This window comes from Sphaerodactylus townsendi, linkage group LG10 (genome assembly GCF_021028975.2).
Source record: "Sphaerodactylus townsendi isolate TG3544 linkage group LG10, MPM_Stown_v2.3, whole genome shotgun sequence".
Lineage (NCBI taxonomy): Eukaryota > Metazoa > Chordata > Lepidosauria > Squamata > Sphaerodactylidae > Sphaerodactylus > Sphaerodactylus townsendi.
In genome coordinates, this window is record NC_059434.1 from 76979317 (window position 1) to 77004066 (window position 24750).

A 24750-nucleotide genomic window follows, 5' to 3' on the forward strand; every position below is an offset into this window, starting at 1 on the left:
TTGGCCATGCTGGCAGGGGCTGACTCAGGAAGTATCAGTCCTGTATCTGGAGATATAGGCTCGCCTCCACTGAGCTAGAAGACATTTAAGGCAAGAAAAGTTTGGAGCTGGTTTGCTATTGCCTGTCTCTGCATGGGCTGAGAGAGTGCCGAGGGAACTGTGGCTGGCCCAAGGTCACCCAGCAGGCTTCATATGGTGTGAGAACCAGCATGGTGAGATGGTCAAGAGCCGGTGGATTCTAATCTGCAGAACTGGGTTTGATTCCCCACTCTTCCACCTGAGTGGCAGAGGCTTATCTGGTGAACCAGATGTGTGTGTGTTTTTTTAAAAAAGATCTAGCTGAAGGTAAGGTTTGAAGAAATTAAACAGAGCTTGATATGTTCTGTTTCCAGATGAACTCTTCTGTATACTGTATTGTCAAAGGCTTTCACGGCCAGAATCACTGGGGTGCTGTGTGGTTTCTGGGCTGTATGGCCATGTTCTAGCAGCATTCTCTTGATGTATCTGTGGCTGGCATCTTCAGAGGAGCTGATAGTTGGAAAGGAAAGCAAGCGGAGTATATATACCTGTATATCTTCTGTATACTGGTTGCCCAAGTTGCAGTTATCAACCTGGGCAACCAGTATACAGTGAAGTCAAAAGCATTCAGGTAACATATGGGCAAGTGTGGTCAGATGGTGCTGAGGGTTGGATCCAGACAATTTTTTGTCAACTTCCCCACTAATCTCCATGGAATTCATATCCGAGGAGATGGGTACTCTGAGGAACAGTAACTGACCTGGGGGAGGGGGGGGCAGTCCATAACAGGAAAGGGGAATTGATGGGAATTATCAGTTTCATCTGGATCCAACCCTGTGGCTGTTTTGCTGTGCCTGTACCCCCTCCAGATGTTTGGCAGTCTTCCGAGGCGAAGGTGTGGTGATGCTGAGCTTTAGAGCCTGGTTGTACCTTACACTTGCTAGGTGGAAAGTAGCCCACCTGTAGCTGATCTCTGCCTGTTGAGAATTCTGCAGGTGCCCCCGGAGATGGACAGAAAGCTGGAGAGGATTGTAGGCAAACAGAGAGAGAAAGAAGAGCTGCACGTATCTTCTCTCCCTCTGTTGTTTATCTTTGCTTGGCAGCTGATTTTTGTCCCTAGGAGTTGGGAGGAGGAGCAACGGCAGGGAAAGCTATCCACCGAGCAGTGAAATAAACACAAATAAACAACAGAGAGAGGAAGTCCGCCTGTGCTTTCTGCTTTCCTGTGTGTTTCCTTACAGCCGACTCCCGTTTTCTCTTAGGAAGGATTTCAAAATTTCCAAGAAGCAACAATCGCTACTCCTTGTCTCGTGGGCAGTGATAGCTCATAGCCAGCTTGTAACTCCATGGATACAGATAGCTACTCTGCTGCCTGCAGTGACAGGGCTGTAATTACTTTTTATTAATTGAAATAAATACCTTTTCAAGAAGGTATCTTCATACTCCTGTTAAATGACTACCAGAGCTCAGGTTGTTTCAACATATGTAATGACTTCTGTCCTTGTCGTCCTACTTGCGAAAAAAAAGTTTAAAAATGAGATGGGCAGGAAAACTTGGTGAGCCCCTTAAGGCATCTGTCAATGAAAGGCGTTTGCCTTAGCCCAGGGGTGTCCAATTCTGGTGCTTCAGATGTTCATGGACTAAAGTACCCATCAGCCTCTGCTGGTTCTATGACTGATGGGAATTGTAGTCCATGAACATCTGAAGCCCCAGAGTTGGACACCTCTGTACTTAGCTGGTGACTTATGTGTGACCAGGGGGGGATGGGGAGGGTTCTCCCATAGTCTGGGGCAGCATTCATTTGATCCCTGGCCGCTGTACTGCATGGAACATGTTGGCGGGACTCAGCACCTCTCAGCACAATCCTGTGCAGGACAACCATCTGTTAAATGTCATATTCGAAGCTTCTTATGCTCCATTGTGAATGGGGTTGCTGAATCTTGAAATGTCTGCTTAATGTTAATGGAAGCTTTTAAAACTTAATCTGCAGGTATTTGGAAACGCTCCTCCAAGTACAATGATAGAAAAGTTTTCAGATCTCCTTCAGTTTACAACGCAAGTGTCAAGATTAATGGTGACCGAAATCAGGCGGAGGGCCTCCAACAAGTCTACAGGTACATGCATGAATTAAGAATTACTCTTTAGCAATCAGTCGCTTGATATTGGCAATAAAGAGACTTTTGAGGATGGCTTATGGTGGTTCTGCCACCACTGATTTTAGCAGATTTAGATATTATTAAGTTCTTTGAAAAGTACGGCTCCATCCCAAAAGGGGGGGCGAGGCAAATCCATCCATGAGAGGGGCGTGCAGCCATGCCAGCAGATTTGCCCTCCCTAGGGCAATTACCCTAGTGGAGGGGCAGATCCGCCCGTGTGCAGCTGCTGTGGCCCTTTTTGGCAGAGACATAGCGGGGGCATGGCCGGGGAGGACATTAGTTGGCTTCCTCTCAGCCACTCACAGCCTTCCGCTGGTGCTCCTGCCCTTAGACTTAAGCCACCAAAAAGGTGGCATAAGTCTATTGAGCCCCATGGGTGGTGGGGATTTGTTTTGACATCTGAATGCACCTGCAGTCTACTGTTTTCATGAAAAGATTCATACATGTAGATGGCTGGTCCTCCCCATTTATTTTCTTTTAATTATTTCATACCTCATCTTTTTCCCCAATGGAACCCAAAGATTTATAGTGATAAAGATGCTGGCTTGTTAGTACAGGAAACAGTAGGTTCCCAAAAGAGATTTTGTTTGCAAGGTTATGTGTTGAAGTGCAATTTGGGCACATTAAGCTTTTGCCAGACAATTCAATGAGCTTACTGTGTTGACCACAACTATACAAAAATAGCGATGAGAGCTCAGTGTTCTTCTTCGTGGCCTTCTGTGCAGACCCACGTGGGACTGTGCATGTGCAGGCCTGTTGTGGAAGAGACTGGTCAACTTCTCTGGAGAATCTACTGGAAATCTTATGTGGACGTATGTCCATATAAGAAATCTTGCTGCAATGGGCATTCGCCCCCGCCGTGCGCCAAACACATTGTGCATTATTGGCCACGGTATTGTATGTACCGAATTACAGTTGTAGAAAATTAATTCAGTGCCTTTTTTGAAAGGGAAAAATGTTATCATCATCCTATTTGCATGCCTGTGGATAAGTGAGCGTGAAACCCCAAGTGCAAAATTTAGAAACCCAGCTACCAAGAAAATAAACTATTCATTCGAGCAACACAGATTTTGGATGTTCATTTGAAGCTGATTTAATGGTACGGAGAGAGACTAGAAATGGCCTTTCCTCTGAGTTTTCTGTTAAGGATTGATGAGTACTTTGGAATAATCACTTACTTATAGTTCATCTAATGCTTAGAATACTCAATCTGAATAGGATGTTCATCTCCATTTTTTTTTCAATGTTAGAGGCCGCAAGCCGTGCCATAGTCCAATTCCTGGAGATCAACCAGAGTGAAGAAGCCAGCCGGGGATGGATGTTGCTTTCTACAATTAATTTGCTCGCTTCATCTGGACAGGTAACTTTTTCTTAGAAGATATCTGGTCTTAGAGAGTGTGAAAACAGAGGCATAGCTGGGCCATACTGTGCCCAGTGTGCACTCTGTGTTTTCCTCCCCCCCCGCCCCGCCCTTTACCTTAGTTCAGCCTAGAAAAGCAGCCTGGTGGGAACTACACTTCCCATGAGATCTTGGGGCTCGCAAGGTCTCCTGGGAAGTGTAGTTCCCACCAGGCCATTTTCAGCCTGAAGGGGGCAAGCCACTTTTCCAGCCTGCACTGTTTCAATAAGGTAAGTGTGGGAGCAGGGGGGGCGCTGCGGGGGAGTGGGGGATTTTCCACCCACTCTCCCCCAAGGCATGCGCCTGGTGCAACACACACCCTCCGGTCCCCTGGTAGCTCTGCTTCTGTGTGAATACCCCCGATGTGTATTCTGGTAGCACAGTTATGGAAGAGAGAGATGTGGGCTGTTCCTCCTGCATAAGGAGATGAGAGCAAAGATGTTTAGAATGATAGAATCATACAGTTGGAAGAGACCACAAGGTCCATCAAGTCCAACCCCCTGCAATGCAGGAACATACAATCAAAGCACTCCCGACATATGCTGATCCATCCTTTGTTTAAAAAGCTCCAAAGAAGGAGACTCCACCACTCTCTGAGGCAGCGAATTCCACTGTCGAACAGCCCTGACGGTCAGGAAGTTCTTCCTAATGTTTAGGTGGAATCTCTTTTCCTTCACCTTGAATCTATTACTCTGTGTCCTGGGCTCTGAGGCAGCAGAAAACAAGCTTGCTCCCTCTTTGACATGACATCCCTTCAAATATTTAAACATTTAGCTCTCTCCCAATAGCAGTTTTGTCTGGTTCAGAGGAAAGCTGTATGAAAAGGCTTCTAGAAGATGATAATCCTAACATCACAAGAGTGGTGGTGAAATTCAGTACTTACATTGTCAAACGTCATAGCTATAAACAGGGCAATTTAAACACAAGTTAGTGGTTGGCTTTTTGGATTATCAGTTTTAAATTTTGGTTTTAAACATCACTAGCGCTGTCAGTCTTGAGATTTGATTTTATCTTATGGTTTTAACGTTTTGTATCTGTAAAATTCTTGCTGTTTTTAACTAATATTCCCAAACGTTATGTGGAAATTGTACATTCTGGTTTCTGTATTTAATAATTTCTGGTCTTTGACTGTAATAAAACTGATTGTTTGATTGATTGAGCGTTATTAAAACATATTTTTCTTCAGTGTGTAACTGTTAGCTATTCTTTGAACCAGTTCAGAACTAGCTGCATCAAATGTAACATTCAACGTTGTCTCTGCTTTCTGTCCCCTGCATCCAGAAAACAGTGGACTGCATGACGACTATGTCAGTGCCTTCCACGCTCGTGAAATGTCTCTATCTGTTTTTTGACCTTCCACATGTGCCTGAGGCAGCTGGAGGAGCTCAGAATGAACTCCCTCTAGCTGAGCGGAGAGCACTACTGCAGAAAGTGTTTGTGCAGGTAACACGATGCGACCGCAAGCATGGCCTTTCCAAGGCCCCTTCCGCACTTGCAGAATAATTCACATTCAGTCCACTTTCACAATCGTTTAAAAGTGGATTTTGCTATTCTGCACAGTAAAATTCAGCTTCAAAGGGCATTAAAAGTGGATTGAAAGTGCATCATTCCACATGTGCGGAAGGGACCCCAAGTGCAGTTTCTTTCCTGAAGGGCTGGGTTTGGGGTGGGGAAGCTGAAAATATGCCAGATGCAAGAAAACTCTGGGAAACAAGGGAGGCTGATTTTGACAACAGCAAAAAACCAGAAGCATAGACTTACTAGCGGTGCCATACGAAACAAAAACAAAACACGCACCGAGTGAGATAAGAGTGAAAGAGATTCAGCGTATTGTTGAAGGATGTCAGCGAGCACCATACTGCTAGAGCTGACTGGACAAAATACAGCGCCAGACCAGTGTAAAATGCAGCTCAGCTGGCCACTCACATCTTAAATGTCACATGCAGTTGATGATACACTACCAGGGCTCTGCAACCTGCGGCTCTCCAGATGTTCATGAACTACATTTCCCATCAGCCCCTGCCGGCATGGCCAATTGTTCATGAACATCTGGAGAGCCGCAGGTTGGCAGACCCCTGCGCTAATCAAAATGCACCATGGGTAGCAACCTGGGAATGGATATGCTTGTATTTCTGGTTATTTTTTTCCAGGGAAGTTATTACATTGACATAAATTCCCGACTAAAGAGGGAAACTTCCACAATCGTGCATTAGGATTTAGATAGTAATGCCAGTCAGTAGAACCCTTAGGGCTGGGCTCTCTGTGCTGAGCTTGATGCTGTGTTAGTGAACGCCACGCCCTTTTGTTTTCAGATCTTGGTGAAACTGTGCAGCTTTGTGTCTCCGGCGGAAGAGCTGGCTCAGAAGGACGACCTCCAGCTTCTGTTCAGTGCAATAACCTCCTGGTGCCCTCCCTATAACCTGCCTTGGAGGAAAAGTGCAGGGGAAGTGCTCATGACCATATCACGTCACGGCCTTAGCGTCAATGTAGTGAAATACATTCACGGTTGGTATTTCTCTCGTCAACCTCCTGGGATTTTTTTTTGTTTTGATTGTATTTTTGTGTTGTGGCGCAGTGGTTAAGAGCAGGTGCACTCTAATCTGGAGAACTAGGTTTGATTTCCCGCTCTGCCGCTTGAGCTGTGGAAGCTTATCTGGTGAACTAGATTAGCCTGTACACCCCAACATATGCCAGCTGAGTGACCTTGGGCTAGTCACAGTTCTTTGGTGCGCTCTCGGTCCCACCCAGCTCACAGAGTGTTTGTTGTTGTTGGGGGGGGGGAGGAATGGAGATTGTAAGCCCCGTTGACTCTCCTTACAGGAGAGAAAGAGGGGGATATAAATCCAAACTCTTCTTCTTTTTTGTTATGTGATGTATAAATGCCCTGATCGGGATAGTACTGGGCTAGGCTGATTGCCTTAGATCTCAGAAGTTAAGCATGAATTGGCCCTGGTTAGCCTTTAGATGGGGAACCTACAAGGAATACAAGGTTGTGATGCGGAGGCAGCCAACGGCAGCCCGCCTCTAATGTTTCTTGCCTTGAATACCCTATGGCAGTGGTGGCGAACCTATGGCACTCCAGTTGTTCATGGACTACAATTCCCATCAGCCCCTGCCAGCATGGCCAATTGGGATCAACATAAGTCACCTGTGACTTGACGACACATGTATATAAATACAGATAGAATGTGTATGTTTCTATTCAGAAGGTAGCGTGTTGGACTGCGGCATGCATTCCAATTCCAGATTTGTCCCATAAAATCTGAAAATGATTTTCTGTTAAATCGAGATGCCGACCACTTGTCCCATACTGAAATACTCATAGAACACCCAGCACTCGTCTGTGTTCCAAATCTGATTTTGGTATTTGATGAAAATAGTGTTTGCCTCCTGTTGCCCATATGACCTTCCCACTACAACGGCCTATGGGATTACTGGTTATAAGAAGAGCAGATTGCAAATGCCTTAGCAGACCAGGTGCTCAGGAGCAGCAGCAGCAGAAGGCCATTGCTTTCACATCCTGCACGTGAGCTCCCAAAGGCATCTGGTGGGCCACTACGAGTAGCAGAGTGCTGGACTAGATGGACTCTGGTCTGATCCAGCAGGCTAGTTCTTATGTTCCAAGCTGTATGGCCGTGTTCCAGTAGCATTTTCTCCTGATGTTTCGCCTGCACCTGTGGCTGGCATCTTCAGAGGATCTGATGGTAGTAAAGATAGTGGAGTATATATACCTGTGGAATGTCCAGGGTGGGGGAAAGAACCATTTGCATTGGTTAACAAGTGTCAAGGGTGCAGTTAGCAAGTGTGATTTGCATGGGTTGAGTGGAATCCACCCATTTTAGCATATGTAAGAAACAATGAAGTTGCATCATCAAGTAGTGGCATCTGCATAGTAGTTGCCTGGCAACTAGTGGGCTACTTAAAGTCAGAGCTGATGGTAAGGAGGGAAGGATGGAATTTCTCATTCATGTTGGTTCCATGACAGCTTGGCTTGCTTGGGAGTTGAGCAGGGCCAACCATGATCGTATTTGGATGGAAGACCACCAAGGAAGCCTGGTTGCTATGTTGGGGGGAGGTAAAGGCAAACCACCTCTGCTGTTTTTGCCTAGAATGTCCCATGGGTGGAGTTGCCCCATGGGTGGGGTTGCCATGAGTCAGTTGTGACTTGATGATACCTTTTTTCCTTTGGGTCCCTCCACACATCAAATGTCAACTAGCAATTCAGACTGATGGACATCTAAGTACTCTAAAGTTAAAAATATCTTCAGTACCTGAGGTCAGGTTCTGATAATTTTGACTTGTTCTGAAACTTGCTTTTAGAATTGTAGCTCATGTGAGTCGTCACAGGTTGTCATCCCTAATATTTAATTTCCATGTGTGAATTGAAGTAAATGTGGATGGTTGTTTTCCCCAAGGCTAGGAGATAACGCCAAACTCTCTGTCTCCTTTGCCGTCCATGGCACACCTGCTGCTTCTGCTGCCAGGCACGAGGCAGTTCTTAAAGCTTCTATTTCTGCTTCCTGCCCAGAGCCACAAAAAGAAAATGGAAGTTATCCAAAACCTAGGAGCCTACAATATGTAGCTGTAGTGTATAGAGGATGCTGCCAACTTATTTATTTGTTCGCTTATTTGTTAAATTTTGTATCCTGCCCTTTTCAAAACCAGGCTCAGGGCAGCTAACAGTATAAAATTATTGCAACTAAAACCCTGTCTGTCTGTCTGTCTGTCTGTCTGTCTGTCTGTCTGTCTGTCTGTCTGTCTGTCTGTCTGTCTGTCTGTCTGTCTGTCTGTCTGTCTGTCTGTCTGTCTGTCTGTCTGTCTGTCTGTCTGTCTGTCTGTCTGTCTGTCTGTCTGTCTGTCTGTCTGTCTGTCCACCCTGTTTCCCCGAAAATAAGACCTTCCCCGAAAATAAGCTCTAGCATGATTTTTTTTGGATTTTTGGAGGATGCTTGAAATGCAAGCCCTACTCCAAAAATAAGCCCTAGTTTCAGATTCCCCGGTGCAGCTGATGTGGTCACTTGGGGGGCGCAAAATCATGGAAAAAAATAAGACATCCCCTGAAAATAAGCCCTAAAGCATCTGTCTTATTTTTGGGGAAACACGGTGTGTGTATATGTGTTCATATATATTTTCCCCCCCCCATATATATAATGTGTGTGTGTGTGTGTGTGTGTGTGTGTGTGTGTGTGTGTAAACATTAAAGTATTAATAAACAATGGTTCCCTGTTCATGAGTCCCAGATGATGATATTATTCATGAGTCCCAGATGATGGTATTATTTGTACCCAGCGTGGAGAGCCACAAGATGTTAAGGGATGGGGAAAGGGAGAAAAGGGAGGGGAAGGAGGGGAGAGGGAAAAGAGGAAGGAAGATGAGGAGGAGGGGGGAGGAGAAGGGAGGGAGAGGAGATGGAAAGGAAGGGGGAAGGGGAGGCCAGCTAAAAAAAACTGTTGCCTCTTCAGCAGTCTAACTTACCCTGTTTGAGACTGGTGATCAGACTGTGAGCCACTCAGGGATACGTTTGGATTGCTCTGAGCCTCTCAAAAAGGTGTCGAACAAGTCTGTATTTGCCTGCTGGACGAAAACTTACTTGCGTTTGGTTGGGGGTTCAGCTGGGAGTCGTAGCTACACAGATAGAGATTGTTTCTCTATCCTTCTCACGAACTAGGCAGAGACAGATACACTGCTTTTAATCTATGCATTGCAAAAGGGAGAGGGGAACCAAATCATTTCTCCCCCTGCCCACCAAGCTGTTTGGTGGCAGAAAATGCTTTTAAGCTCCCCTTTGGGAAAGGAGAAAGAGTTCATTTTTCTCCTTTTTTCTATAGCCCAAGTCTATAGAATGTGGTGGGGCAAGAGAAGGTAAATCTCTCTCACCCATCCCCCTCCCACTGACATAATATGATCCATCTCAGCTAGTCCGGGAGATCAGAAGAATCTGACTTTCAGCTGATTACCTGGAGTTGGTTCCGGCCCCCCCCCCCCCCCCCAAACAAAAAAAATGCTGGGTACATAACAAATTTGTGTGAACAGGATATAAAAAACTGGGTCCTACCAAATCTCTCATCAGCTGGGAGTTGGCCTCAGAAGGCTGCAAGTATCCTGTTGCTGTTAATATGCATTAGCAGGTTTCAACCAGCCCATCGGTTGGCTGTCTGGTAATTGCCGGCAAGTAGATAGCGAGCAGAACCGGCAGGCGTTCAAGAATTCCTAGTTGTGCACAGCCTGGGGACAATTTGTCAGAAAGATGCCATAGTGCAGATGGTGGGAGAAAACACACTTTCTTTTTGGTAACTCAGCAAGTTTGTAAAATGTCAGGCTGAGCTTTCCCTAAATTTCTGCTAAGCCAAATGTACAATTGTTCCTCATGTCAATGATTGTGGTTTTTGTAACTTCTGCTGATGTCGAAAGCTCGCAAGAGGAGTTCCTGTTCCGCATTTATCCTAAATAAATGTCTCTGTAATACCATGAGGAGGCAGCTTGGCTAGTTGTTTCTGTTTTATTGCTTCTTTGTCTCTTCAGAACATTTATAGCAGATGGGAGAAAATTAAGCCACTGCCATGTTATGGGTCTCTGGTATACCGTATGCAGTTCCCAAGAACTTGCGGGTTAATAGACCAAGAGGAACATTATCTGAAACCAATAGACCAGTTCTGTTCAAGTAATGTACTTTCTGTATTTGAAATAAGCTGTAGGAAATACACATTCCGTTCTGCCTTAATATGGAAACATCGTGTCTTAATTACTCCCTGGTTAAGGATCCAGTTCTTGCAAGTAAAATTCCTTCTTCATATAGTTCATGCAGTTAATGTAGTTCATGTAGTTCATATAGTTCATATCATTTGTAAGCACAACAAATGTCTTTCTAGTAAGAGAATTGGAAGCAATTAGTTGATTGCATTAAATGCTCAGTAAGCAGGTTTGCCTTTAAACAGTCTTTCTATTTATTGTCGAAGATTTTCATGGCCAGATTCAACTGGATCTGGAAGGTTTTCCAGGCTGTGTGGCCATGGTCTGGTGGATCTTGTTCCTAATGTTTTGCCTGCATCTGTGGTTGGCATCTTCAGAGGTGTAACACAGTGTGTAACAGACTTCCCTCTGTGATACACCTCTGAAGATGCCAGCCAGGCTCAGAAGCTACTGGCTGTTAGAGGCTAAGATCTCATCATTCTATCTCCACCACAACCAACTTCCACCAGAGCTCCAGTCTTTCTATTTGTTTGGGTCTATTATTTTTAGTACTCTTAAGAAATTTAAACTGTAGATTTATCTTGATTATTTAAAAGTTTACATCCTTCCTCCACGTCCCTCCTCCACAAATGGTCACCAAAGTAGTTTATATAAAAATGTTAAAAGAATAAAATACAAAGTAGTACAAGATCGGGTTCTTGGTCTTCCACACAAACCCAGCGTGAATGTTTCATACATAACATGCCGAACGCCTATCAATTTTCTGGCATTTAATCAGACTCACAAGTCTTTTGCATTGTCCCGAAGAATATTTGAGGCCTCTTCCGCACAGGCCAATAAACTTGGGCTGGGGATGGGGAAAAGCCCATTTCGGGGCGGGGGGGGGGCACTTTGCACAGCTCCCATCCCTAAAGCGAGGCTGCCCCACGTCCCCCCACCCCCACCCCGGAAACAGATTATTGGAGAATCGCACTATCTGCGATTCTCTTGTTTTAATGCATTTTGCAGCCATGAGCGAACAGCTGCCCTGGGAAGTGTTTTACTCAACCAGGCTTCCCGAGTTTCAACGGTCCCCACCTGCAGCCTTTCAGCGGAGGGAGGTGCTTTAAAAAAAAAAGCCTGCATTGCATCTGTGGGCTCCATTCGCTGCCTGCGAACACAAAAAAACGGGAGCAGGTTACTGTATCCCGCCTGTAACCCGCTCTCCCTGTGCTCTGCAGAAGGGGCCTGAGAAATAAATGCGATTCTAGGTTTTCATTTAAAAGCTACTTTTTGCACACTCTGAGAAGTGGTGAGAACAGGATGAATGGGTGTTTTGTAATTCCATTTAACAGACGGAGGCGGAAACTGGGCTGGCTTGTTGGTTGAAATTACAGCTCTGTGTGGAACTCAGAGCAAGATAAAAGTTCTCTGTGTGCACATTTCTGGAGTTGTAAAAAGTGGGAAGTGTGTGAGCTCTCACGGGGAGGCTGTTACTGGTGTACGTTTTTGAAAATGCTTGCCGAGAGATCTTGTAATAGTCACGTGACAAGAGTCTTTACCATAGTCGTCTTTCTAAGCGCAAGTGGTTGGGGATTTTAAAACACTCGTTCTGTCGTGTTCTCTTTGCAGAAAAAGAATGCCTGTCAACATGTATTCAGAACATGCAGCAATCGGATGACCTTTCTCCTTTAGAGATAGTTGAGATGTTCGCTGGCCTGTCTTGTTTCCTCAAAGATTCCAGCAACGTGTCTCAAACGCTACTAGATGATTTTAGGATATGGCAAGGATATAACTTCCTCTTTGATCTCTTACTCAGGTATGTGAGCAAAAAATGTCAGCTTAACATTCTTGTTCAAACGTCTTTGTTTTCCTTTTTCTCAGCGAGATCTGTCTGCTCCGCACATCGGCGTGTGTAATTCACGGAAGAGGCAGTTGAAAAATTGAGTGTCTCCCATCCTTATAAGCTAGGCAGGGAAGAGAATATTGTACATAGGAAAATGTTTTAATTTAAATCGTGCTGTGCTAATTAATGATTTGTTTGGCGTGGAGTAAGGGTAGCCCTGCCCACAGGTGTTTCTCTAAGCCCCATCCCTGATGCAATGTGTTTTATTTTAGTTTCTGTACAATGTCATTCAATTGTTTAACCCTCCAAGCTTCATCTTGCTTCACCAATTGTCATGAGTATGCTCTATCTAGGAAGGTGGTTCAGTTCTCAACTGGACACAGAAGTGTGCAGATTTTCCAACTTCTCTGCCCACATCTGGCACCATTTTCTTCCCATTTCCCCTCACACCCATTATAGGCTGCACCCCCCTCCCCGGGTCCCTGGCTGGCTTTTGGCTTTTAAAAAAAATAACTTTGGATCTGGTTAGTGTAACTCATTTTAAGTGGGGCTGCACTTTTAAAGACAATCTAGACACTGCAGCTGGTGCAACGTGCAGCAGCTTTTTTTGTTACCAGAGTTAGCTCGTGGTGTCGCGGTTAAGAGCAGGTGGATTCCAATCTGGAGAACTGGGTTTGATTCCCCACTCCTCCCACCTGAGTGGCAGAGGCTTATCTGGTGAACCAGATGCGTTTCCGCACTCCTACATTCCTGCTGGGTGACCTTGGGCTAGTCACAGTTCTCTCAGAACTCTCTCAGCCCCACCTACTTCACAAGGTGTGGGGAGAGGAAGGGAAAGGAGCTTGTAAGCCACCTTGAGTCTTCTTACAGGAGAGAAAGGTGGGGTATAAATCCAAACTCCTCCTCCTCCTCCTCCTTCTCAGGGAAGGTAGGAGAGGAACAAATGCTTGGAGAAAAGTTTAAATAGATGCATGGCCTGACCTGTCCTGGCTAGCCCAGACTAACCTGCTCTTTGAAGCTAAGTCAGGGTCAGCCCTGGTTAGTATGCAGGTGGGGGACTGCCAAGGAATTTCAGGGTCACAGTGCAGAAGCAGACAATGGTAATCCACCTCTGAATATCTCTTGGCTTGATAACCCCATTGCCTGGCCACAAGTCAGCTGTGACTCGACAGCAAAAAAGGAGAAGTCCTTATCACATTCCAGTGGCTCCACAGAGACACTGTTCTCGAGTGCCTTCTCCCTTCAGTCTATTTTGGCCGTCATCTGCCAGAAGCACACCTGTTATCCAGGCAAGTCAGAATCACTGACCAGCGGCTTGCGGGACTGACCTGCCTCAAAGAGTTCAGTGCACACATGGCTTCATTTGGATTTTTTGGGGGGGTGGGGTGGGGAGATGCGTGTTATTGTGAATCCAGGCTGTTGGTTTTGCAGTGTAGTTAAGTAGAAGTGTCCATTGGAACAATCTGATTTTTTTTTAAAAAAAAAAATTGAGACAGGTTTGATAAACATGAATGAGCTTTGTGTATTGTTGAGGGCTTTCACGGCCGGAATCACTGGGGTCCTGTGTAGTTTCCGGGCTGTATGGCCGTGTTCTAGCAGCATTCTCTCCTGACGTTTCGCCTGCATCTGTGGCTGGCATCTTCAGAGGATCTGAATGAATGAGCTTTGTATTGCGCTTACTGTGTTTTTCTGCAGGTTAGAACAAGCAAAAGAAGCCGAATCCAAGGATGCTCTGAAAGATCTGGTTAATCTGATAACCTCATTAACAACCTACGGGGTCAATGAATTAAAACCAGCTGGTGTTACTACAGGGGCACCTTTTCTGTTGCCTGGATTTGCCGTCCCCCAACCTGCTGGCAAAGGTGAGGTGTACTCTTTTCGATCCACAGACAGAAGATTGTCTGTGAATGTGCTGTCAGTCATTTCACTGCCGGTCTTTTTACCAATCAGGTTCTTAAATGGGTAGGCTTAGGTTGGCTTTCTTTGCCAGGTCCTTTGGATGACGGAGGTTAACTTGACCCTCTCTTTGACAGACTCACTTTGGCTTCTGGAGGAAACTGGCTGATAAAATGTTAACACTCAGATCTTTAATGACTATTCTGCGGTCCTCAACACTTTTAGGCATTTTAAAAATGAGATGCAGCTGCTATAGTAGATATTGGAACTTTCACGCTTGGATGCTATACTTAATAACAGCAACATGCTACAGCTTTTTTCCATTAGCCTTTGTGGTTCATTTATTTATTTAAATTTCTGTGCCATTCCTTCCCCCTTGTGGGTTCTCATGTGGTTCCTAATTTAACCTCCTTCTCTCCCTGGACAATGGTATGGGCATTTATAAAGCCAGCTATTCCTTTCCACTGTGGGGACACCCCCCCCCCCCCGGTAAATGTAACAGAAAACAACCTGATGGTGGATTGCAAACCAGCAGTATCTGAAGCTACCATATCTCCTAAAGTTTTCCTTCTTCCAAGGCCAGGGTGTCACCCAAAACAATCCTACTTGCTTACCTTGCCAAGTAGAACTGGTATTCTGCATGTTAATGCAGCTCTCCTAACGCCTTGTTCTGTGAGGAGGGAGAATTTGTGCTACGTTCCCTCTCACAGACTGCAGACTCTGCTTCCTGTGCACTTATTCTCACTGACTAAAGAATAAACGTGTATCTTTAATTCATGCTCTGCTTTGCCTTTGCCCAACAATAATTTGTATATAAAGCGCTGTCCTTTTTTCCTTGTTGTAGGCCACAACGTGAGGAACATTCAGGCATTCTCCGTCCTACAAAATGCTTTTCTGAAGGCGAAAACCAGCTACCTTGCACAAATTATCCTTGACGCCATCTTGAACATATACATTGCGGACAACGCCAACTACTTCATCCTGGAATCCCAACACACTTTGTCCCAGTTTGCGGAGAAAATTTCTAAGCTTCCCGAAGCGCAGGCCAAATACTTTGAGATGCTCGAGTTTGTCGTCTTCAGCCTGAACTACATCCCCTGCAAAGAACTTATCAGTGTCAGCATCCTTTTAAAATCTAGCACCTCTTACCCGTGTAGCATCAGCGCAATGAAGACGCTACTGAAGTTCACGCGTCATGACTACATCTTTAAGGACGTTTTCAGGGAGGTGGGACTCTTGGAGGTGATGGTGAACCTCTTACATAAATATGCAGCTCTTCTGAAAGATCCTACACAGGCCTTGAATGAGCAAGGTAGATCCCCCCCCCCCTTTAATGTTTTAAATGATGTTTGACGTGGTTCTGTTCCTTGCCCTTGCATTTCTTGTACTATGGAAAACGTGCACCTCTCGTGCTGTTGTCCTGAAAGACAGACTATTTGTAATGTGTATAGTTGCATTTAATTGGAGTCATCGTACTACTTCTCCCCCCTCCCCCCCGCCTCCGCCCCCAGCAATTTTGAAACTTTGGTTAAGCTTGGTTTTCTGCAGGATGCCGTGAGACGTCGGGGCTGTTTCCAAGAGCAGAGTTTGCTCCCTGCGCATGTGAAATATTGATGAACTGTGTGCGAGCATCTCGAGGTCATATCCAATGTCCAAGATTAAAGCTATTTTTCATGACGGTTGTAAAGTTCAGGCAGTTCAGTGCTCGGAAGCAGAATGCCTCCTGCTGCTGCTGTGTCACTACTTCAGCGTTTATTTTAGTGACAGCCGTATGCCAGGGGGCTGCACTGAAGCAGAAGAGTTAATGAGAACAATCAAGACCAGGGAGAGTGCGTGAGTGTTACACACAGTGAGCTGGCATGGTGGAGGGGTTGAAGCGTCAGACTAGGACCCCTTCTGCACAGACCAATAAACGCAGGCTAATCACCGTATAAAACCTGTGGTTTTTTTTTGGGGGGGGGGCTTTGCATGGATCCCGATCCTAATGCGAGTCCGCTCCGCGCCCCCCCCCCCCCGGGGTTTTCAAGAATCACACTTTCTGCAATTCTTTCCTTTTAACATGGATTGCAGCCGCGGCTGAGTGAATGACTGCGTTGCTTTGGCATGCTTCCCTTTTTTTCCCAGTCCCCGCCTCTCTGCTGTGTAGCTACAGAGGGGCACAGGGATGGCAGCATGGCTGTGGAGGCCCTTGCCTGCCTGCCTTTGTCCCTACGCAGTGGAGAGTGGTGAGTGGGGGGGGAAAAGCGCCTCCACGCGAAGGCGCGCCCCCGACCAGTGTGCTCGCTGACTACAGGACGCCCAGCCACGCGAACGGCCCGGGGCCACAACGGGTTCATTTATCCTGCCTGCTTTACATTTGCTGTTCAGAAGGAGGCTTCAAACCTGGACAGCCCACGTTTGAATCCTCATTCTGCTGTGGAAGCTTGCTGGGTGACCTTGAGCCAGTCACGTACGCACAGCTATTCCTGCCTCACAGGATTGGTCTGAGGGTAAAACAGAAGAGTGAAGAACCATGTAAGCCCCATGGGGGAGAAAGGCAGGATATCCGGTTAGCCTCAACCAGGGCAAGGGCCTTTTCTGCCTTGGCCCCAATCTGATGGAACACTTTTGTCTATTGAGACCCGGATTCTGCAAGATCTGATGCAGTTCCGCAGGGCCTGCAAGACAGACCTTGTTCACCAGGTGTATAGTTGAGGCTGCTCTGGTTTTTCCATCATTGGCCTCCCTCTTCTCTATTTTGTTGATTTCTCCTTTGTCTTTGCCCTCCTGTTTTGGATCGTTTAATCAACATAAGATCCGGGTTGGGTTTTAATATATTTAAACAGGGCAGCGTATAAAACTAACCAACCAAATAAATAAAACATAAAGTAAATAAAATAAAAAAGCTTATGTGAAATTTCTTTACGAGCTCTTTCCCCCCCACTAAATGTAGCTTTTAAAAATTGTTTTCTAGGGGACTCACGAAACAACAGCTCATCTGAAGACCAAAAGCAGCTGGCTTTGCTGGTCATGGAAACCTTGACAGTGCTGCTCCAGGGCTCTAACACCAATGCAGGTATTTTGTCAACGGGAAGGGGAAGTGTTCGGAGTTATGGCTGTTCCGTTGATGCTTGGTCTTTTAAAGAACATAATCATTAAGATGGATATCGAGTTATCCAGTGCCTTGAGATATGGAAAGGCTGTGGCAAGCAGGTTTTTGACCTTGGGGTGGGTAGGGGTGTTTCTGCATGGATTTAAATTGGTGGGTGGGGTTGTGCAGGGATGGGGGAAAGAAGGGTGGAGTGTCTCGGGTCTTGCAGGGCTTTATAGGTAAGAACCAGCGTGGTGTGGTGGTTAAGAGTGGGTGGATTCTAATCTGGAGAACCGGGTTTGATTCCCCATTCCTCCACCTGAGTGGCGGAGGCTTACCTGGTGAACTTGATGTGTTTCTGCACTCCTATATTCCTGCTGAGTGACCTTGGGCTAGTCACAGTTCTTTGGAAATCTTGCAGCCCCACCTGCCTCACAGGAGAGGTAGGACTAATAAAAGGAAATATTTCTTCACGCAATGCGTGATTGGTGTTTGGAATATGCTGCCACAGGAGGTGGTGATGGCCACTAGCCTGGTTAGCTTTAAAAGGGGCTTGGACAGATTTATGGTGGAGAAGTCAATCTCTGGCTACCAATCTCCTTGATCTGAGATTGCAAATGCCTTAGTAGACCAGGTGCTCGGGAGCAGCAGCAGCAGCAGAAGGCCATTGCTTTCACATCCTGCATGTGAGCTCCCAAAGGCATCTGGTGGGCCACTGCGAGTGGCAGAGTGCTGGACTAGAATGGACTCTGGTCTGATCCAGCAGGCTGTTTCTTATGTTCTTAGGTTTCTGTTGTGGTGAGAGGAAGGGAGCTTGTAAGTCCCTTTGAGTCTCCTTAGAGGAGAGAAAGGTGGGGTATAACTCCAAACTCTTTCTTCTCTTCTTGATTTGAACCCTCATGCATATTAAAAACCCATGTTGCTGTTTCAGGATATTCACTGTGTATGCATTCACATGGCCTATACTCATAAGAAGGTGGGATCCACATTTTGCACTTAAGGGAGTGTCCAGGAAGCCTTCGCCAGCTCTTTTTGTATAGCCTGATGTGGATTCATCTCACTGTAGCCAAGCTGTCGAGTTTCGATTTTAAAAATGCTGTTCTGTCTGGACAGTCTGCATGGCATAGTAAAATCACTAAAGACCAGTCAATCAAACAAACAGAATGGCTAAGTAAGGGTTAATAGCTGCATTGGGCCTGACTTCAGTCAGGAAGGGGCAGTGTAAAAATCAAACGAATAATAATACGTAAGTAAATAAACCTTAAAATACATATGAACAAAAAAAATTAAAATTAAGTTTTAATTACTCATTAATTACAATGAAGTGTGCCACAAATACCATAAAAATAGTTTTACTATACATAAATCCCTTTGCCAGTATAACAGACACACTAATTCATATGGATCAGTCACCAAGTGACACATATTTAGCTGGTCAAAGAATATGAAAAACAAAACACCAAACATGTTTTGGCTGTGGCCTTCCCCAGTGATGCAATGAGTATTATCAAGCTAAAAAGTGCCTGATGAATAAATACCATAGAGGTATTTGGGGGGGGGGGTGGCATCTGGAGTAACACCTCTAGGTGCTCCTTCCCCCTGCCCGGTGCCCCACTTACCTTAGCCAGAGGGAGTCTGCTGCAGGCTGCCCCTCGGCCCGGCCCTGCCAGGTTGCTCCTTTGGCTGGAGCAGCCGAAGCTGAAGGAGTAGTGGGGCTGGACCAAGGGGAGGGTTGGGGGGGGGGGTGATTCTCCACCCCTACATGACCAGCTGGTGTGTTCCCGGGGACATGTGACCCCAAATGTCCCCGTGAGCTCTCCGCCCCTGCTACATACTGATATATCCACAAATCCCTCATGTATCAGAAATGATATATGTCATATATCAGAAGCTCTCCTAATATTTAGTCCATACAGTAGACTTGTGATTGAGTTGAAAATAAGGAAAATTCTTATACTCTGCCTCCATAACAAGGTTTCTTTAAAGTTCTATCGCTGTATGCGAGACGTAGGCACATGACCTGATCAGAAAATGGATAGGATAATAGTTGCACGAGCATCAAACAGTATTCAAAACGCACTGGAAAACTTCTCCTCCGTAGCAAAATCAGGCAGAATCTGAAAAGTTATGGCGCAGAGGAATAAGAGAACATCTCAATTCAGGATCAACCCAGGATCGAACTTTGGTAGATCGTTGACACAGAGCCTGGGAAAAAAATCCTATGTTTTATGAGCACCCAGACCCAAATACTGGTGACTCAACAGAAGTGGACAAACAGGAAAATACGAAGTGGTTGGGAGTCCCACAGCCTGATTAGCTTCTCTTCTTCCTATCTTTACGAGGAAGGTGGTTACAGACAAGGGAATGGGAATCCTCGTTAACTCTGCCATGGCTTCTTTACAGCGTTTACAGGTTGTAAATAAACCTGACTCTTCCAGCAGATTATGAAACAGGAAGTGAACCTTCGGTGCAGCGGAATGACTTTTGAAAGCTCTTCTTAACTTGTGCAACCCAGAGTGCATTTATCACTTGTTTTCATATTTACCATTGATGTAGAGAGCCAGCGTGGTGTAGTGGTTAAGAGCAGGTGGATTCTAATCTGGAGAACCAGGTTTGATTCCTTCTTCTCCAGTGTGTGGAGGAGGCTTATCTGGTGAACCATATGTGTTTCCGCACTCCTACATTCCTGCTGGGTGACCTTGGGCTAGTCACAGTTCTTCGGAACAATCTCAGCCCCATCTACCTCACCAGGTGTCTGTTGTGGGGAGAGGAAGGGAAAGGAGCTTGTAAGCCACCTTGAGTCTCCTTACAGGAGAGAAAGGTGGTGTTTAAATCCAACTCTTATTCGACCTTGTTCCGCTTTGTATACATTTGTGGGTGTGTACAGTAGAATCTTGCTATTATGAATGAGGTTGATGAATAATTAAGAGCTTTCAGAATAGATTTTGCACTTTCTGGTCAGTTGTGTAGGAAGTTCTGTTGCTTCTCGAAGCTCTCAGAAACAGGCTCCTAAGTGCTTGCTGGCAGATACTGCAGACACTTGAGCCAATATAATCAGTAAATAGTATGGTATCCTAGCTGTTCTTTTGTACTTGTGTTCCTTATAGGTATCTTCAGGGAGTTTGGTGGAGCCAGGTGTGTGCATAACATAGTAAAATATCCACAATGCAGGCAGCATGCGCTGATGATAATCCAGCAGCTGGTGCTATCACCGAGCGGAGATGATGACATGGGTACCCTCTTGGGACTGATGCACTCTGCTCCTCCTACGGAATTGCAGTTGAAGACTGACATATTAAGGGTAAGATAGAATGTATTGTTTGTGAAGCTGTTGATTCAAGCACAGTAATAACCTCCTGAAAAGTTGCTTTTGTTTCATGCTCTGAAAGAGAAAGTGTCTCTCATTATATCAACAGCTCATGGGAAATTTTTTTATTAGTATAAGTATTTTAGTTGACATTGTGCTTCAGTTGTTTTTTGTTGAACATACTAAGCTTCTTAGGTTGTAGACATTTGCGCATGCGAGAGCCTTCATGTGAAATAACTTCTCTTGTCTGTTGTTAAACCAGTATGCCAAAGCAGGCACTTTGATAGGCTGGAAGGACTGACTGACTGACTGACTGACTGACTCTGTGTGTGTGTGTGTGTGTGTGTGTGTGAGAGAGAGAGAGAGAGAGAGAGAGAGAGAAACAGATCAGGGATTATCTGTGTGTGTGAGAGAGAGGGGGAAAACAGATCAGGGATTATCTGTGTGTGTGTGTGAGAGAGAGAGAGAGAGAGAGAGAATGAGAATGAGAATGAGATGGAAAACAGATCAGGGATTATCTGTGTGTGTGTGTGTGTGTGTGTGTGTGTGTGTGTGTGTGTGAGAGAGAGAGAGAGAGAGAGAGAGAGATGGAAACAGATCAGGGATTCTGGCATCTATCCCAGTCCTCTCTCAAGGTCATTTATTAGGGGCTCCTTGTAAATCCTCCCTTTCATTGTTTTTCAAAATGATTGTGCTTATACTCTGTCTCAGAAAAAAAAAGATTTTAGTAGGACTGTATATTCCTCTTGTCACAGAACTCAACATGCCAGACCTTCTTTGTTGGAGAGCTCTCCTCCTGGGTCCAAGGGCCTACCTAGCCCTGCCTCTCCCCCCAATCCATTTGAAAGTCATACATTTTGGCATTAATGCTGTTATATCAAAGTACCATGCTCAATAAATCCCAAAATAATGGTTTTTGGATTGCAGCTCCAGAGCTATCCACCCTGGGACAGCTCTAGAATCTTCTCCATGGATTTTGAGCTAAAGCTTGGTCCAGTGGAGTCCCTTAATGTTAATCTGTGTGAGTGCTGAGCTGAAAGCGGGAATGTGTAAACTCTTAGTTTTCAGAGGGTATCTGTGTTGGTCTGCAGTAGAAATTTTGATTCAGAACCGGTAGCTCCTTAGAGACCAACAAATTTTTTTACATATGAGCTCTTCTCCCTGGTTGGTTGTTTTTTTTAACGAGTGTTTGCCTGACTATATTTGATTGGGTTCTTATTTTTAAATATACACCTTATTTTAAATGCCGCTTTCAATGTTTTAATGCTTTAACGTTTGGTGTCTTAAGGTCCCTATTTAGGTGGGAAGGTAGGCAATATTAAAAAATAATAATAAAAAATAAACGGAAGCTTTCCGCAGCATAGTTTTATGGCCTTGTAGTATGTTTTGTGTGATGAAGAATTCTGTGAATTTTTGCTCTGTACATTCAAGGTTGGCACCATCCTGTAAGGAATACAGTAAAGCCTGTGATAAGCCTGAGTGGATTGATATATGACAGTGGTGGTGAACCTTTGGCACTCCAGATGTTATGGACTACAATTCCCATCAGCCCCTGCCAATTGGCCATGCTGGCAGGGGCTGATGGAAATTGTAGTCCATAACATCTGGAGTGCCAAAGGTTCGCCACCACAGATATATGAGCTCAGTCCTCCATTAAAAAAAAAAACACAATAATTTTACACAAAACAAAACTGCCTGGAGAAAAGTTTAAACTTCTGCATTCGGGTGCTTCTGATAAAACCTAGAAAACTTTTGGATTAAGTTGTCTTTGTGACATCCTGTTTTAATTGCCTTTTAAAAAAAATATCCACGCAGGCTCTGTTGTGTGTGCTAAAAGAGTCACCGGACGAGAACCGTTTTCAGAAAAGTCGGTGGGTTCGTGTATGTCACCTCGTTGCTTGTTGCCATGGAGAGGTCCTTGTGTTCTCCACCCAAGAACGGCTGGGAGAAAGTGAACCAGAACCAAGTGTTCGAACTGCTCCACACCGTCCTTTGTACCTTGACAGCGGCCATGCGCTACGAGCCGGCCAACTCGCACTTCTTCCGAACAGAGATCCAGTATGAGAAGCTGGCTGACGCAGTGAGGTTACTTGGCTGCTTCTCAGACTCCAGGAAAATAAGCCCTTTGAACATTTTCCCCTCCAACACCCAACTCTTTCAAAGACTCTTGGAGGACGACCTGATCTCTGTGGATTCTGTATCACCGACTTTGAAGCACTGCAGTAAACTCTTTATCTATCTCTACAAAGTAACGACGGATTCTTTCGACAGGTACGATTTTGGTGGGATTTGGGGTAGAGTCCTTTGCAGTTTCATTTGGAAATATTGAGGTTGATCCTGTGGCGCCCTCCTGAGGTCGAGGCACCTTCCCCTAGACTTGAGATGCTCCAGATGACTAGCAGAACAGATCTTTGTCATATAGGGCATTGTCTATCATTTCTATAATTTAGCATGACTTCAGAGGATTGATCCTGCCCTGTTTTCACCTGAGACTGACAATTTCCATCCTTGTTTCTTTTTAGTCACATGCACCAAAAGTCATTGGTTTGTTGTCATGATCTCTGACCGTGGAGGCCACAATGCATCCTCAAGGCCTCTATGCAGTTCCATATTTGAGGTTCTGGGCTTGTACAGCTGCGAGGGTGTGGGTGTGTCAAACCTCAGATCTGTGACCCAAATCAGACTCTGTAACTTGGAGGTTGTGAAGCCTTTATTGGTAGACACATGGGTAAGAGGGAAAAAGCTGGCTCTGCCAGAACCTGCAAACAACCCCGGTATATCAAACCCCCTTCCTCCACCCCCTCCCTAGCCCGCAATGTGATCCCAGACTTCAGAAGGTGCAAAAGGCAGGAATGCTGGATGAACCCAAGGTCAGAAGATTGAGATCTTCTAGCTGTGTGACCCTCCTCTCAGGAAAACGAAAGTATTTTGGTCAGCTCTGTAGAGCTCCCCTCCCCTCTGGGCCTCTTTGATGGCTACCAGGCTCCAGCCTGACAGGGTGGGTGTGGCTGATTTCTGACAATGCAGGCTTCCGGGTCAGGTTTGTTGTCTCAAGCCAGGGACTGCCTTTTCACCTCCCAGATCTAGCCAATGGCTAAATAGTTTGGGATGTGGTGCCATTCACTTCCCATGCCACCTGTGGCCTGGTGCTATCCAAGTGCCTTGCCGTCTGTCCCCTGATGTCCTTCTTGTCCCCACCCCAAGAAGCTGCCTGCTCAGGGAAGGATCCTGCCCTCCATGTACTTGGTGACCAGATATGAAAGACAAAGCAGCTTTAGGAGTTGTATTGAAGAGGCAGTTTTGACACTCGCAGCAGAAGAATATGAAGAACCTGGTTTTTTTTATTTCTTAGCATCTGGTTTGTCTCTGCATAGTCATCAGCTTAAACATTAATGGAACTGAAAACATTATCAAAAAGATAAATTTCAAAAAAAATCAAAAGCGCAACAGAAGGGGAGAGTTCTAACAACAACAGTAGCCTTTACTGGCATACAAAAGCAAAAATAATTACAAAGCAAATACGTATAATACTAGAAAAAAGATAACAGGTGAAAAGCACAATGAAAAGTTACTACTCTCAAGAATGAAATTTGCAACATTTTCACAGAGGGGCGCATCAGAACTGTTCAGGAGATAGGGAATGTTATGACATGTTGCCATTGAGTACACTGGGGGAAAATGGAATTCATATATTTCACCCGTATCTTGTCATATTTGGGGCATACAAACAAAGGATGGTCAAGTGTTTCGACAGTCACCAAATCACAACAACAAACCCTTCTAGAATGTTCCATATTTTTATATCTCCCATCCAAAAGAGCTGATGGCAGCACATTACGCCTTGCAGTAGCCAAGGCTCTCCTCTGGGTGGGATTAATCAAGATACGAAGATATGCTGCCATAACTCCACGCTCACATGGAATTAATAATGTAGTAGGGGAGCAAGCTGTCTTAGCTGCAAGAATCGAATGATGAAAGTCAAGATCCAAGAGTATTCTTGACTAACGTGCAGGCTTCCACGTTCGTCAGCAAAAGCAGTGATTCCAAGGGCAAACCGATTACTTCAGCCTTTCTAAGAATCAAAGGAACTCAGAAATAAAATGATCTGATATCAGAGAGGAAATAAAGCTATCAGAACCTGCTTGAAAGTGTATATGCAGGAGAGTTGTTGCTGACCTTCTGCCAGGTAACAGGAAGCTCTAGTGCTGTGATGCACCTGTTTAAAAGGCTTTCCTTCTGCCCTTCTGCATCATTCTGTGCGCAGAAACACTTTGGTTTGTCTTTGGTTAAAAGTACCTTCTCATGATGGAGCAAATGTTTCACTTTCACCCTATTTTGTTTCTTGACTCTTCATCTTGATTAAACAAAGACCAAGACACTAGTTGTCAC

At 45.3% G+C, this 24750-nt stretch overlaps 1 protein-coding gene across 1 annotated transcript in view; it reads left to right on the top strand.

Moving 5' to 3' along the window:
• The window catches only part of WDFY3 (WD repeat and FYVE domain containing 3), a 156257-nt gene that overhangs the window by 27704 nt on the left and 103803 nt on the right, over positions 1–24750 (top strand). Inside the window, 12 exon segments of the mRNA XM_048508758.1 lie at positions 963–1082; positions 2009–2132; positions 3425–3534; positions 4855–5016; positions 5886–6078; positions 11875–12061; positions 13784–13950; positions 14829–15296; positions 16938–17039; positions 20162–20355; positions 22177–22199; positions 22201–22632. Coding sequence (XP_048364715.1) covers positions 963–1082; positions 2009–2132; positions 3425–3534; positions 4855–5016; positions 5886–6078; positions 11875–12061; positions 13784–13950; positions 14829–15296; positions 16938–17039; positions 20162–20355; positions 22177–22199; positions 22201–22632 — 2282 coding nt within the window.